At 47.3% G+C, this 17,280-nt stretch overlaps 2 protein-coding genes across 2 annotated transcripts; one reads left to right on the top strand and one right to left on the bottom strand.

Moving 5' to 3' along the window:
* Positions 1–754: 754 nt before the first annotated feature.
* zbtb25 (zinc finger and BTB domain containing 25) lies at positions 755–3,548 on the bottom strand (the record flags this gene model as incomplete). The annotated part of the gene is made up of 2 exons (XM_079215683.1): positions 755–1,916; positions 3,382–3,548. 2 exons carry the CDS (start codon positions 3,546–3,548, stop codon positions 755–757), a joined length of 1,329 nt encoding a protein of 442 aa, XP_079071809.1.
* A 7,262-nt stretch (positions 3,549–10,810) lies between these two features.
* Positions 10,811–17,280, top strand: zbtb1 (zinc finger and BTB domain containing 1; the record flags this gene model as incomplete). The annotated part of the gene is made up of 2 exons (XM_079215011.1): positions 10,811–11,003; positions 15,229–17,280. Exon 2 carries the CDS (start codon positions 15,232–15,234, stop codon positions 17,278–17,280), a length of 2,049 nt encoding a protein of 682 aa, XP_079071137.1. The 5' UTR covers positions 10,811–11,003; positions 15,229–15,231.

Below are 17,280 nucleotides of genomic sequence, written 5' to 3'. Positions count from 1 at the left end.
TATATATATATGTATATATATATATATATATATATATATATATATATATATATATATATATACATATATATATATATATAGAAATATATATATATATATATATATATAAATATGTATATATATATATATATATATATGGCGCTGTGGTCCTTTAAGAGAAAAGCTGGTAAACTTCGTTTCTTCAGATTGTCAGAAGCTTAATTTGATGGAAACGGCACAAATGAGCATCAAAGCACAGGAAGGCACTGCTGCGTCCTTTCACAATAAAAGTCCTTCTCGGTCTGAAGACAATGACACACTGAAGTGATTTTCACATTAAAGGAGCATTTGAACACATCGTTTCATCTCTGAGGCGTTCACTGTCCGCTGGTGAGAGTGGAAGATCAGGATTCTACAAACCGATGACGTCCAAATTATTATTCCTTATTGATCCGTCTGATCAATATCTGATCAATAACAACGTCGTCAGTTCGTCTTCCTAGAAAAACACAAATATTCACATGATTTCTTTTCTTAAAAAAAGTTTTATAAATATTTGCCGATTGATTTCCTGTCGATCGACCGATCGGTTCTGAGGTTGATGACGTAAAACACACCAACGGTCCCGCCTACGATCACATGACCGATTCCCTCAAACACACCGGCACAGGTACGCCTGATGACATCACTCCACTTGCACAGGTACCGGATGACATCACTCCACCGGCACAGGTACCGGAGGACATCACTCCACCGGCACAGGTACCGGAGGACATCACTCTACCTGCACGCCGTCCCCGCTCTCCTGGGAGACATCAGAGTCCAGCGAGTAGCAGGAGCTGCCATTGTCCTGCGTGTCCCTGTTGAGCTCCTCAGAGAGTGCGGCGCCGCCGGACGAGGCTCTGCCCCCCGGCTCGACGACGCCCTCGCAGAAGTGGGCAGAGGCCTGGAAGAGCCGGCTGCAGAGGCGGTTGTAGCGGTGGAAGCGGGCCGGCTTGCCGGTGTGGGCGTACATGTGCTCCTGCAGCTGGCTCTTGTGGGAGAAGCGCAGGCTGCAGACGGCGCAGACGACCCTCCGTTTACGAGAGTGCAGGACGGCGAGGGAGGGGCCGCTGCCGCCTCCGCCCCTGCTGCGCCTCAGCTCGGTGGCCAGCTGGTTGGCGAGTGCCTGGCTCTGTCTCAGCGCCTCCTCTAGACCCCCGGCATCCAGCGGCTCCGGGGCCGCAGCCGGACCCTCCAAGGCGGCCGGCCCCTCCATCAGCCGGGCGGGCTGGAGGTCGTGGCTGAACAGGTGCTCCCTCAGGTCCTCGGGGGACGAGCAGCGCTCGCCGCAGCGGGGACACAGCAGGACCAGGGCCCGGTCTTTGAACAGGAGACTCTGACCGGGGCTGCTCCCCCGAGACGGGGACCCCCCACCAGGCCCATCACCGTCCTCGCCGTCCTCGCCATCCTCGCCGTCCTCGCCGTCCTCCTCCCGCTCCTGCTTGATGCGGGTTGAGAGGTCCGAGTCGCCTCCGGACGCCACGGAGCAGACGTTGCGTAGCGCCGAGGCCCGGCGGTCTGTGGGGACCCCCTCCAGTCCGACTGCGAGGGCCAGCTGGGAGCGGGACCGCCCCCCTCGACCGGAGCGGCGTCCGTCCTCGGGTGCCCCGTGGGACCCCGGGGTGGTCTTTGGGGTTCCGGCCGCCTCCTTGGTGGCCAGCTGGGAGGAGATCTGGATGCCGTACAGGTTGGACATACGTACTAGGTCTGCAGCGGTGGCGTCGGTGGCCTCACCAGGTTTCCGGCACAGCTGGTAGGCGTGAAGGAATTTGATGCCGTCCTGGAGCCGGATCTGGTCCACCGGCTGCTGGGGACACGTGCCGGTGTACATGATGTGCAGCAGGTAGCTGAACACGTCCGGCTGGATGTCGGTGGGCTGGATCTTTATGCACTCACTGAGGACACAGGAAAGAGAACACAAGGACAGAGGACACAGGACACAAGGACAGAGGACACAGGGACAGAGGACACAAGGACAGAGGACACAGGGACAGAGGACACAGGGCACAGGGACAGAGGACACAGGGACAGAGGACACAGAGCAGAGGACACAAGGACAGAGGACACAAGGGCAGAGGATACAGGACACAATGACAGAAGACACAGGGACATAGGACACAGGGGCAGAGGACACAGGGACAGAGGACACAGGGACAGAGGACACAAGGACAGAGGACACAGGGGACAGGGGACAGAGGACACAAGGACAGAGGACACAGGGACAGAGGACACAAGGACACAGGACACAGGGACAGAGGACACAAGGACAGAGGACACAGGGACAGAGGACACAGGGCACAGTGACAGAGGACACAAGGACAGAGGACACAAGGGCAAAGGATACAGGGGCAGAGGACACAGGGACAGAGGACACAAGGGCAGAGGACGCAGGGACAGAGGACACAGGGGCAGAGGACACAGGGACAGAGGACACAGGGGACAGAGGACACAAGAGCGGAGGACACAGGGACAGAGGACAGAGGACACAAGAGCAGAGGATACAGGGACAGAGGACACAAGGACAGAGGACACAGGGGCAGAGGACACAGGGACAGAGGACACAGGGGCAGAGGACACAGGGACAGAGGACACAAGAGCAGAGGATACAGGGACAGAGGACACAGGGGCAGAGGACACAGGGACAGAGGACACAGGGAACAGAGGACACAGAGGACACAAGGACAGAGGACATAAGGACAGAGGACACAAAGATAGAGGACACAAGACACAATGACAGAGGACACAAGGACACAGGGACAGAAGACACAGGGACAGGGGACACAGGACACAGGGACAGAGACAGAGGATACAAGGACACAAGGACACAAGGACAGAGGACACAAGGACACAGAGGACACAGGGACAGAAGACACAGGGACATGGGACACAGGTCAGAGGACACAAGACACAGGGACAGAGGACACAATGACAGAGGACACAGGACAGAGGACACAGGCCAGAGGACACAGGGACAAAGGACAGAGGACAAGAGGACACAGGGATAGAGGATACAAGGACAGAGGACACAGGACACAGGGACAGAGGACACAAGGACAGAGGACACATGACAGAGGACACAGGACACAAGGACCGAGGACACAAGGACAGAGGACACAAGGACAGAGGACACAGGACACAGGACACAGGACACAAGAACAAGGAGTCAGCTAAGGATCCACGGGAAGCATCAGGTCTATAGACCCTCTCGACCTGGCCTCCAGAGACATGGCCTACAGAGACCTGGCCTCCAGAGACTTGGCCTACAGAGACCTGGCCTCCAGAGACTTGGCCTCCAGAGACCTGGCCTCCAGAGACCTGGCCTCCAGAGACTTGGCCTACAGAGACCTGGCCTACAGAGACCTGGTCTGGTGGATGAAGATCATCTTGAAGTAGTTGGAGAAGGCCGCCAGCACGGCGCGGTGAGCTTTGAAGTAGACGTTGCCGATGGCGACGGTGCAGTCGCACAGGAAGCCAAACTCTCTCTGAACGTTGAGCTGCTGCAGCAGGAAGAGGCTGTGAGGCTCCATGACCCACTGCAACACACACACACACACACACACACACACACACACACACACACACACACACACACACACACACACACACACACACACACACACACAGTTCATCTTTAGTTACAGCATAACAGTAGCGTGCATCTCTACCTTTGAGCCCTCAGACTGCTGGACTACTTGGATCTTGGCTGAGTTTATTCGTTAAAGAGGTTTCTCTACTAGATTACTATTGTATCTGCTGTACTAGGTCTACTAGATCAGTGTTGTTCAACCTTTTTTGGCACACCAACAACCCAAAAAGTTACAAAATGTCACATTGTAGCATAATACAGCATATATGGTTGGTAATTAGTGTGCTGCCTACTGGCATGGAAGAGTATTCAGTGTTTCCCCTAGGTTTACAGCTTATGGGGGGATGGACATACTACATAGTGGTACCTCACAGTACTACTAGTGACTCCATGTGTGCTTTTATAAATAATAGAATAAAGAACATTGCAATCACTTTCAATTAAACCAGATTGCTCTGATGGACAAAAAAAATGTGTTATCACTTTGTTAGAAAAATGAAAATAAAGTTATATTTGTCCAAATAATAACTAATATTTAGTTACTACTGTGTGAGTGCAGATGTGTGAACATCAAGTTGGATCAGTATTAGTGGCTGCAGTGAGCTGCTTTCCTCTACACATCTTTTTAAAACGAGGTTGTAGCTTTGATACGGCCGCTCTCAATTCATGCTCAATGTTCAGAGACGCAACAGCAGAAAAGTCGACCTCACAGAGATCTCATAAAGATCGGCTTTTGGCGAAATGACAAGAATCGGCGAGTCGCGCATGCGCAAGCGTAACCTGTTAACGGCGGACGGTGAACATTTAAAACCAGCATTTACTCTTGCGCCCCACCTGTAATAAATAGCCCCAGTTTGATAAATACTGACTTAAAGGAAACATGGTGTTCATTTATTTTAATGACAACCACAAAGTGTCACTGCAGTATGTTTTTCTGGCTTTTGGAAGAATATTTCCAGAGCCTCTCAATATGCGAAGTCAGAAACGTCATTTATGGAGCTCCAGGCTGCAGGCTGTTGGATGTTTGTCTTAACCTGCAAATACATTAACTGTTGGGCTTTAAAAGTGATAGCTCATAGCTTAAAATAGTGGTGGCCTCAGCAGCAAATCCCATTGTGAAAAGCATGCAACATATACATTTTCGCCGCTCTCTGTCCGCTGTGTGCTCACCTGTGGGCAGCACATCGGGGCGGAACGCCGCCGTGCGCGACACAGAGCAGAGAAGAGTTGTAGACGCGACCCAGAAATGACATGCTGTCTTGAAGATACGATCAATAACATACGGCCGTTTAGTTTGTTTAATAACATAACAAGGTGTAGACCTGTTCTATAGGAAATGACTAGACTAGCCACTATATTGCAAGCTCAGACGCTCAACTTTGGAAAATGACTTTTCAGCGCAACTAAATAATATTTTTTGGGGCCAATTAAGTGAAATTGGACATTTTCCCATGGCACACCTGACGATCTCTCACGGCACACTAGCGTGCACAGTGGTTGAAAATCACTGTACTAGATTACTATTGTATCTGCTGTAGTAGGTATACTAGATTGTTAGTCTGTATTGTTTTTTCCTATCTGAACTGTTTGAGCCGGACCTTGTTTTCACTCAAGTGACTGAAACGCAAAGGTAACCAGCTAGAGTATTTGTTCTGTAATCCAGTTCTACTAGTAAGCTCTATTTTACTTTCTACCTTTGAGGTAAATAGACCTATGTCCTTAATCAGTTTTACAAGAATCACCTATTCTTGTAAAACTTAAACTTCACTGATTAAAAGGGAAGACCTGCTATTGTCCTGAGCCCAGTAGTTTCTATTGGTGGCCATTCCACTAACGAGCTGGGGGTGGTGGGGGGAGTCGACATAGCTGTAGCTAACCATCGCCAACTTTAGTGTAAAACCAGGTAGTGGTCTTAGGCGTCAGCTTCAGCGTCAGTGAATACAACTTGTATGAAGACTCGAAGGATGAAGACACAGGAGTCTTTCGTTGGAGTCAAGACTCAGGGGATAAAGACGCAGGAGTCTTTTGTTGTATGAAGACTCGGAGGATGAAGACACAGGAATCTTTTGTTGGAGTCGAGACTCGGAGGATAAAGACACAGGAATCTTTTGTTGGAGTCGAGACTCGGAGGATAAAGACACAGGAATCTTTTGTTGGAGTCTTCGGGGGTGGCTGAGTATAAACATTGCTTTATGAATATGTGTTTTCCTCCATACCTGTGTGCATATCTACTCACAGATACTAAAGGTCTCGGACTCGTTCCACACAGACCCAACACCTCGTCACAGGGGGCCTCTGGAACTGCCAGTCCGCTAACCACAAGGCAGACTTCATCTCTGGCTTTGCTATCAAGCAATCGCTGGACTTCCTGTCTCTCACTGAGACTTGGATCACACCAGACAACACATCTACCCCTGCTGCTCTCTCCTCTGCTTTCTCATTCAGCCACACACCAGACCCGCTGGTCTACGTGGTGGTCAGTGGCGGCTGGTGGATTTATTTTTGGGTAGGGCCATCCAATCAATTTCAGCAAACATCCCAGCATGATTCAATGCAAAAAAAGGTATCAAAAACGCATTACTACTTTGCAGTTACATTTTTATCATTTATGCCAACACTGACATAATAAGGACATCTTATTCATACAATTCAGTATATTAATATATATATATATATATATATATATATATATATATATATATATATATCTTATGATAATATTCACTATAATATGATATATATAAATACGCGCCGTCCTGAACCCTCCAAGTGCCGACTGCTTTGCCCAGACGTCAGAATTCCGACCAAAACAAACCCCTCGCGTCACTTCCTCCCGGTCACATTATACACACAGCCGATAAAATAAAAGTAATAAAAATAACAATAACAATCCCATTTAAAACCTTATTCCTGTTAAGGCCGCCGATTCCATTGCCAGTACAGCACTTGGTGTAAAAGAAAATAAACAAACATGTTTCCTCTTTTATTTAGTGCCGTAACAGAGGCCGGTGTTGCGATTTAACAGGTGACACTGTTAACTGGTGACTTTCAGTCGTTTTCGTAGTTACGACAGCTGTTGAGAATAGGAAGACAACATGTAGCTGTCCTCAGGAAAGCCGCATTGTTTAATTTGTATATGTATATGAGAAGGTTTGACACTGTATTGAAAAATTAAACACAGTATTCACGAGGACAGCTACGTCTTTCTTGAAAGTCATCAGTTAACACGGTCGCCTGTTAAACCGTAACACCGGCATATGCAATCTTTACGACGTTGCCGCTAGCGTCGATGTAGCACAAGCATCAGCTAACAGTGGGTGGAAATGCCTGCTTGAATGGCGATAAAATCAGCGTTCTTTACTTCCTCCAGAATGTAATCCCTTATAGCCGACAGTTTGTTATCTTATGCTGAGTTCGGGAGGCTGATCTGGGACCAGTTGTTTCACCAGGAGTTTCTCTGCCATAGTTCTTCTCTCAAACGGGTCTTGGAGGAGAGATTTGATCTAGTTAGGGTTGAGTCTTCTTGCAAGAGTAGTGCTAGTGCTTGGCTGTTCCATTGTCATGTCATTAAAATGGCGCTGCGAGAGAAGAGAAGCCGGCGAGAACACAAGAGACGAGAAGACAAGAACGCGCAAGATAAGAACGAGACACGAGCCCTGACGAGAACAGAGACACGGGAACGCGCAGTCTGGGGCAAGATGAAAAGTCTTCTTTAGGGCGCCGATTGGATAAAATGTATGTCACTCATTATTATCTTTAATCAGTGATTGGCTAAACTGCGTATTAGACCCGTCTTCCTTGGGCCAAATCGATCTAGCATCGATCTAGCCCCAGCACGTGCGCGGCGGCAGCTGAGAGGTGCACTAGCAGAGAGGTCGTTTTTTGACTTTTTAAAACAGTAATAGATATTTTCTAACAATTGTTCATCTTAAATTTCATAAATATTATAAATGTATATGCATTATTATTATTATTGTGTAAAATACATTATTTAGCAGCTCCCAGATGTTGTCTTTCTGGAATCATAATAATAATATTAAACATAAAAAATATGAATAATAAATCATTTAATAATACATGAATAATAATAATGTCCTTTACAGTGACAACAGGTCACCTGACCTCTGACCTCAGTGAAAGTCACCGAACACACGCACACACACACACACACACACACACACACACACACGCGCACACACACTCACGCACACAGACACACGCACACACAGACACGCGCACACACACAGACACTCACACACGCACACACTCACACCGAAAACAGGACACGCGCGCGACCAAACAACAATACAGCTCCGTGCACGTCGTGTCGCGTCTCCCCATCCTCATCCGTCTCATTCAAATTCGGCAACACGCACGCCCTCATTTCCTTACACGCAGCACAGGCGCGTGCACACGTCCACCCAGCCCGTACACGCCCTTTGTGTGTCTGCGCCGTGCACGCGCGCCGTGCCCGCGGCGCTGTCGCCTCTTACCGCAGAAAGGAGCCGCTTGTCTTCAGGTCTGGAGCGGTTTGTTGCCGCCGAAGATCTCGCAGAGCCGCGTCACGTCTCGCGAGAGCAGGGTCAAAGGGGCCGATCACGTGATCCGCGTGTCACCTGCCGACGTGTGATAATAAAGTAGAAGATGATTTAATATGCCACAACACCGTGGCCGTTTCTCAAAACCCAAGTACACAAGTACGGACTTGTGAACTTTTGGAGTCTGGACAGGAGAACGCAGGACGGTCTTTCTGCAATTGGAACAGCAGCTGACTTGATGACGTCACCACCTCAGCTGTTGTTGTCATGAGTAACTCTGATTCTTCACTGTAAAGTATTTTTACAGTCAAACAAAATATGACAACTCTGCTTTTTTTGTACTGGTTTCACAGACATACACATATCATTGTATATACATATTGTGTTTATAAATATGTATTTTATATAAATACTTATATAGATACACATACAATTGTAGATATAATATGTTTATAAATGTGTTTATATATATATATATATACTTATATATTTTTATATAGATACACATATAATTGCAAACAATTCGGTCAAAAGTAATAAGACACCGCTGTAGTTCAAAGTAAAAGTTAAATTAAAATCTTAAGTTATAAACCTTAACCTTTCCCTCAGTCAAACTGATTTAATGTGACTGTGAATAAATAATAATGATTGCTTGTTAAATCCTCGAAACAGAATTATATCTCATGTTTGATCGATACGGAGACATCGGAGCCAGCGGATCATTTCAAAAAGTCCAGCCAAGATCAGGCTGCTCTCGGCGGGCAGCAGAGTGCTGACGGTCCGTTGCTGCGGGGCTCACGGTCCCGCGAGCAGGACCTCAACCCGTCGGCGTATCTAACCCTAACCCCCTCGGCCGATTCTTGAGAAAGCGACCACAGATTTGATGCTTAAACAACTAACTTCTCACCTGAAAACATCCTAAAATTAAATGTTGTGACTCAACAACGGCAGTATTCATAGAATGTAAACTTTCAGTTATGAGTTTTCTCATTCAAAATGCATTCTGGGATATTGGCTCTCTCAAGAACGCTCAAGTCTGCTCTGATGCGTCCCCGGTAAAATGGGCGGATCAAGTCACATCCGGGCATTTTCACCGTTCTTGGCGAGAAGCGGACTTTTGAATTTTAACAGTACTTGGGCCGCGACTGATGACGTTTCACGAGTCCACGAGAACACAAGTAGAGAGAAGAACGCATATTGAGAAACGGCCCGTGTTTATTTCATGAAGGGAATATGTGATGGAAGTAATCAGCAACATGCTGGGAGGACAGAAACACTAGGCTCGTTCGTTAGAGCTGCGCCTCGTCTGGAATCCAGACGAGAGCAGGCGGCCGCAGCAGGAGGCGTTGACAAAAAACTGCGATCAAGTCGGACAGTTGTCAGCTGTCAGCTGTGTATACGCAGGAAGTCACAGAAAAAAAGTACTTCCTGTTAGTTCTGAACTTTTGTTTACTTGTAGTTTACAGATCACGTTTGGATTTATTCATATGTGTTTATAAATATATATTTATGTAAAAATGAGTGTGTAGCTGCATCCTTTGGTCTTTTTATGTCTGCCTGTGAAATACATTACTAGTAGTTTTGATGTGTGTTGTATAAATACGATTTTGTATTAACAACCACACAATAAATGTTTTTAGATCAAACATGAGACTAATAGTCAATAATCCAGCGTTAAGTATTACAACTACACATAAAATACGAATTTTCTACAACACGTTGCGTTTGCTGTCAGATCTAAGAGCCAATCAGCTCTTTGATGTGGTGAGAGCCAGGCAATTCCCATCATGCACTGGGCCAAGCAGTCGTTTGAGAGCAACTGCGGCGACTGACTCTGAAATCGACAGCCGGCTTGGTCTCGTGAGAGTATCGTTGACCACGTGTGCATGACGTCAGAGCAAGTCGGGAGCAAGTCGGACACAAATCTAACCTTGCATGCATTGTGCGCCGATCGCCGCCGATCGATTCTGCGCAGAACTGGCTCATCTCGAACGAGTCTGATATATCGATTTAAACATTTGGGTTCTGAGAGAGAAACTTTCAAACATAAAAGATTCATTCAACATAAATAATCATAAATAATAGCAAAACAACTTGTTTCCGTTTTGATATCTGATAAAACCATATGGTATGATCACCAGAAACACTTTTAAAAAACGAATAAACTGCTCTGAGAACATGTTTAATTAAAAATTTGAACATTTTTGCATTTTATTAAAAAAAGTCAACTAAATTAGTTTAGTTAAATAAATACATTATAAATCTGAAGGTTATCTTCTGATCGTGAACAGAATATAAGTTATTTCTACATCCACAGCTGTTCGATTAAAAATGAACTATAATAAGTGTTATCGATCTGATCACATGGTACTTCCTGCTGCTTTATTATTAAAATAATAAGTAAAGTGAGTCAGAGTGAGATGTCATTTCTTCATTAAACCTTTGAGTCTCTTTAAAATATTTGTGGTTCCTGAAAATCCGCTCAGAGTGAGACCTGGTTCCATTATGGATCAATTTGTTTTTATATCAAGAGATCACCTGATCAATAACTTCACAGGAGGAGGCGATTCATTACGATTATTTTGAAGGCCCACATCTGGACCGGAAGTCTTTTATTTTGACTTCTACTTGACTGTGCGGAAGTGCTTTCATTCCTGCAGGAGAAGAAGAAGAAGAAGAAGAAGAAGAAGAAGAAGAAGTAGTAGAAGAAGAAGAAGAAGAAGAAGAAAAAGAAGAAAAAGAAGAAGAAGAAGAATAGGCTGCTGATTCGTCTCGTCTGTCCGTCTGAACGCGACTCTTCTCCGGGCAGGAATCCTCCGGACCCCCGGGGACCTCCACAGGCAGCATCAGCTCCTCCGGTGAGTTGGCGGGTCGCTGCCCGGGCCTCGGAGCCGCCAGGCGGGGTGAAATGAGGAGGAAAGTCCCCCGCGGCCTGGCGCTCGCGGGGATAGCTGAATGCGGGAGAGGCGGTGCGGGGGCGGCGGGTCTGTTTGCGGGAGAGAGACCGCTGTACGTTTATTACATCCGGTCTGGGTTTTCAAAATAAGGCGCGTAGTAAAGATAGCAACTGTTTTTTTTTATGCATTCTTTGTTCAACAAATGCACATGTACAATTTCATGAATTGCCAATAAGAAACGGTAACATGCATTTACAAACGAACAGTATATGCAGGGTTCTTACGGTCATGGAAAACCCGGAAAAGTCATGGAATTTTAAAATGGTTATTTCCAGTCCTGGGAAAAGTCCTGGAAAAAAATAAAATCCAAAAAGTTTTGGAAAATTCATGGACATTTGGTATGTTCAAAGAAGGACGATATATATCAAAATATAAGCAGGCATGCATGCAGGCATCTATATAAATGTTTATTCATTTTTTTTTAACTTTTATTAGAACATGTTCTTTGACAGTGAGTCTCACACAGCATGTCATACCATATTATATATGATTATAATAACCCTATAAAAAATAACAGTATGTAATACAAGTGTATACCAAATACAAAGAGAACACAAATGACAGAAGGGATATCCCAATGAAATCACCTAGTTTCATATTCAATCCAGCTTGTCCAGTCCAATGTCAACCGAATAATCATTTTGACCAATACATTGTGACAGGAGACCATCTCGCTAAGCAAATGTCCGTCCGGAGTCGTAGGCTTGCAGTTAAACTTTCCATACAATTCACAGCCTGGAGCCTCAGGGCCAACTGGTCCACAGTGGGTGAGTGGGGCCTGAGCCAGTAAACTGTGATCATTTTGTGGGCAACTAACATCATAACTCTGATCATATACAGTTTGTTTTTCCCTAGCCCCCTTGTAGGTGTAGTTCCCAAAATCAGCTGTTGTGGGTCAATCGATCTGTCTAAGTTCAAGATCTCACCTATCTCCCTCTTTACCTCCTCCCAGAACTTCTGCAATTTAGGGCAATCCCAGAAAATGTGAGAAAAGTCTCCTATTAGGCCACAACCTCTCCAGCAGAGAGGGGCATACTTCTTGTCATATTTAGCTATTACTAAGGGCGTTTAGAAAAATCTCATCCTTAGCTTCCAACTAAATTTTCTCCAGGTTGGACAACTTAAACATTTGTGCCAGGACAACCAAGAACATTCTCAATCATTATCTGCAATAATGATGTTAGCCTCCAATTCCCATTATATCCAGTGTGTCGATAGATGTATCCATATGAACTGGCCGCCCAGCATTTCTGAGATTGGAGTGAGACACGGAAAAAATTATTCCAGTGTTCTAGACCAGCGGTTCCCAAACTTTTTAGGCCACGCACCCCCTTCTACATCCCGACCGAGTTCACGCACCCCCAATCCCCCACACCTTAAAAAAAAAACGCAACAGAGCCTATTTATAGCTGCATAAAATCGGACCAATGCGAGAACTGTTTGCTCGCGCGTGGCGTTTGTTACAAGATTTTGTCCGCTGTATAAATTTACACAAGGCGTCACTTTTAAAGAGCAATAAGGGGCCGTTCACACCAGACGCGACTCTCAAAAACGCGTCGCTAGCAAAACCATTGTTTTCCTATGGTATGGCGCGCCTTTCATGCGCGCTTTTTTAAATGCCGCGTTTTTTCGGCGAGCTTAAAAGTTTAAATATTCTCAACTTTAAGCGCCTTCCGCGGAGTTGCACAGCTCAAACGCACAGCTCAGTCGCACAGCTCCCTGGATGGCGAGGACACACGCACAGGCTTAGAGGCAGATTGCATTTCACATGTATTTACTTAAACACAGTAAGCCACGTAAAAAACAAAGAGTGGCACATGCATAGGCTCAGAAACAGATATAAATAAAAAAAAGGAGCAGATATGAAGCCCGTAGTGCGTTTTGTGTAGACCCAACACATGAATGAGACTGCAATTGTTTTTGGCTGTTTTGTAACTCTTCCAATTTTGATCTAAAAAATGTAAGGGGCTTCTGACTTGCACTGGCATGCTTGGTGTTCAGGTGGCGGCGCAAATAAGAGGCTTCAGACAGCTGTTAGCCAGAACCTCACTGCACAACACGCACTGTGGCTTCGGGCAATCTGCATTGCCAATCCAAGTGAAGCCCAGACCCAGATAATTGTCATCATATTTCCTCTTTTTTTTTCCCAGTCTGATGCTCACTCTTGTCTCCTCTTTCTCCGACTCCCGGTCGATTTCTTCTCCCGGTCTCTCCCCAACGCACCTCTCCGTTTCTCTCCCTCCGGTTCCTCCCTCTCTCTCTGTCCCTCTCCTCTTTTATTACTGATTGCTTCAGATGTCCCACCTGACAGCTTCCCCGATTTCAGCCAGTTTAACATATTTTCATGGATGTTGCTGAATGAATGAAATGACATTTGGTGCACAAGCTAGGCTAGCTAGTGTGTACGTAAAAGACAGTCTGGCGGCCGGACCGGAAGTGCATCTATTTATTAAATTGTATGTTTTTAATTTTAAATTTAAATCTTACAAAGGGACATTTTATAATTAAAAAATCCTACTTAATTTTTTCATTTTTAATATGTTTAATATTAATTATTACACCATTAGACCACCATTACATTTTTCCTCTTGCGCACCCCCTAGAGGCAGCTCGCGCACCCCCAGAGGTGCGCGCACGACACTTTGGGAATCCCTGTTCTAGACTAACAGTGATGTCTCGTCAAAGTAAAGTGGTATAACAGTATGAAATAATATGGTCAAATAAAAATAAAATAAAAAGGTTGGTACATTATACATATTATGGCATATAAGTGTAATATTATGAAGTGAAATGTAGTAGTAGCAAAACAATATTCAGTATAGTACAGTAGTATTGCATATTGTAAGTATTAAGTCTACAAAATACATTTTTTATATATATATATATATATATATATATATATATATATATATATATATATATATATATATATATATATATACACACACTACTGTTCAAAAGTTTGGGGTCACTTAGAAATTTCCTTATTTTTCAAAGAAAAGCACTGTTTTTTTCAATGAAGATAACATTAAATTAATCAGAAATATACTATACGTTGTTAATGTGGAAAATTACTATTCTAGGTGTAAACGTCTGATTAAAAAAATGAAATATCTACATCGGTCTATAGAGGCCCATTTCCAGCAACTATCACTCATCGCATAGGAGACTAATGGATGATTCAAAAACCCTTGTGTAATTATGTTAGCACAGCTTAAAACAGTTATGCTGGTGAGAGAAGCTATAAAACTGGCCTTCCTTTGAGCTAGCTGAGTATCTGGAGCATCATCTTTTCGACGCTCTCTGTGCGCATCGGGGCGGAACTCCGGCGTGCGCCATACAGAGATCAGAGGAGAAGTGTTAACGCGACCATGTAGAGACAGAAATGACAAGCTGTCATGTGGATAAGATCAATAACATTCGGCCATTTAGTTTGTTTAATAACGGAACAAGGTGTAGACCTGTTCTATAGAGAAAGAGAACCTTAAATGACGACTTGTGATCTGGCGCTTTCGAGAAAATTACAGGGGGGCGGAGGGTTTCTTCAGGGGGACGGCCCGCCCCCCTATTATAACGGTTGGGGAAACACTGGATTAAGTGAAATTGGACATTTTCCCACGGTACACCTGACGATCTCTCACTGCACAGTGGTGTGCCGCGGCACAGTGGAACATGACCCGTCCCCTCTGTTCTTTACTAGAACATGACCCGTCTCTCTCTGTTCTTTACTAGAACATGACCCGTCCTCTCTATGTACCTCGTATAATGAGATGTACCTTGACGTACTAATGCAATTGTACTTTGTGGTCATATTAATCTTCAGACAGAAAATAATCTGATGGAAGCGGCTTCATAATGACGATGATGTAATTATGAACTGATCCTCTGAACCAGAAGGTCAGTCTGTGTTTTGGTGAAATGACAAACCAAACAAGAGTCTCCGCTCATCATTTACTTAATGTTTCATTTAGCATTTTCTTCGTTTGTCTAATATTTGAAACCGAAGCAGAGAAGATGAAACGTGTTTTAATTGTGTCAGAACATAGTCTGAACAGGGTCTGATCTCAATGAAATACTCAGAGCGGAATGTAATGCGGCCGTTGACTGTGCTCTCGTGTCGTTGCAGGTGATGGCGAGGCCGAGCCACAGCGACCATGTCCTCCAGCAGCTCAACAACCAGCGGGAGTGGGGCTTCCTGTGCGACTGCCTCATCGCCATCGGCGACATCTACTTCCGGGCACACAAGGCCGTCCTGGCGGCCTGCAGCTCCTACTTCCGGATGATGTTCATCCGGGACCAGCAGGGGGCGGGCCGTCTGGACCTCAGCAACATGCAGATCAGCGCCGAGTGCTTCGACCTCATCCTGCAGCTCATGTACCTGGGTCGCATCGTGGTGGGCAGCTACGAGTTCGAGGAGCTCAAGGTATCTATGACGTACCTGCAGATGTACTACATCCCTGACTCGTTGGAGGATCTCAGGGACATCAGGAGCTCCAACCCCACCCCATCCTCCTCGGCCTCCTCCGCGTCCAGTTCCTCCACCTGCCCCGCCGGCGGGAAGATGATGTTTGGAGTCCGCATGTACGAGCAGCAGCGGCCCGCCGCACCGGAGGCGGAACCGTTACTTAAAGCTGCCAGCAGCAGCGCCGCCGGGCGCCCGGCTCTTCCAGCGACCATCAGCAGACCGGCAGCGGCGGAGGAGGAGGCGGTAGTGACTCCTCCGATTCCGGCGCCGCTGGTGGTGGACGCACTGGTGGATCAGCCTTGTGACTTGAGGAAGAGACCTGGCGGCAGGAGTTCGGCGCTCAAAGACCGGCCTCGGTTCGGCCGTACCTACACCTGCGACGACTGCGGCTTCGTCTTCAGCTGCGAGAAACTTTTAATCGAGCACATCCTGACGTGCACCAACCGGAAGGCCTTTCATCAGCCGAGAGGCGGCACCGAAGGCGACAACGACTCCAGCAAAGCCGAGAGCTCCGCCTCCGAGAGCATTGAGGAACACCGGGTCGTCTGTAAAGGTGAGGATGACTGGCCCGAAGCCAAGGCCGACTCTGACCTCGCCATCAGGTCGGCGGCAGCCGGGACGGGTGGCGAGTCTGGGTCGACCCTGAGTATCTCCATCAAGACGGAACCGGAAAGCGTCTTCCCCGAGATAGAGGTGGTCCGGGTCGGAGACTGTAGAGCACGGTTCAGTGGCGCCATGCGTAAAGACCCGCAGAGGGAGAAAACCGGATCAGACCGCGACCCAGAGCCCGGCGTCTCGGGTCTGGACAACAACAACAGCAGCAGCGAGCCGTTTGAAGGCCACATGTCCAGCAGTGAGGAGTCGGGGATACCTGCAAAGCTCCGTAAGGTCAAAGAAGAGAAGCAGGAAGCCGAATGCGAGCCCTGCGAACTGTGCGGCGCCCTGCTGCCGGAGGAGGACAAGTCGGCCCACTATCTGTCCAACCACATGGGTCACATCTGTGCCTGCGGCAGGTGCGGCCAGGTGCTGATCAAAGGCCGGCAGCTGCAGGAGCACGCGGAGCGCTGCGGCGAATCCCAAGGCGGTGAATCGGACTCCCACGGGGAGGACGATGCCTCGCTGCTGGAGGAGCCGCAGGGCATGGAGGCTCTGCTAGAGGCCTCCGAGCTGGCCTGCCCTCACTGCGGCATGCTGTTCCCGAACGAGAGCGTGGCGCTGGAGCATGCCTTGTCCTGCCACGACCAGGAGCTGTTCCGCCCAGCGCTGCTCGAGGAGGGCGGCGAGCTGGATCACCGGCGCAAACACTTCTGCAGCATCTGCGGCAAAGGGTTCTACCAGCGCTGCCACCTGCGGGAGCACTACACCGTCCACACCAAGGAGAAGCAGTTCACCTGCCAGACCTGTGGGAAGCAGTTCCTGCGCGAGCGCCAGCTGCGGCTGCACACCGACATGCACAAGGGGATGGCGCGCTACGTCTGCCCGGTCTGCGACCAGGGAACCTTCCTCAAGCACGACCACGTCCGCCACATGATCTCACACCTGTCAGCCGGGGAGACCATCTGCCAGGTGTGCTTCCAGATCTTCCCCGGCGGAGAACAACTGGAGAAGCACATGGACGTCCACCTGTACATCTGCGGCGTCTGCGGAGAGAAGTTCCGCCTCCGTAAAGACATGAGGAGCCACTACAACTCCAAGCACACCAAGAGGCTGTAG

This window comes from Taurulus bubalis, assembly GCF_910589615.1.
Source record: "Taurulus bubalis genome assembly, chromosome: 3".
NCBI lineage: Eukaryota > Metazoa > Chordata > Actinopteri > Perciformes > Cottidae > Taurulus > Taurulus bubalis.
This window is presented reverse-complemented; position numbering and strand designations above follow the sequence as displayed.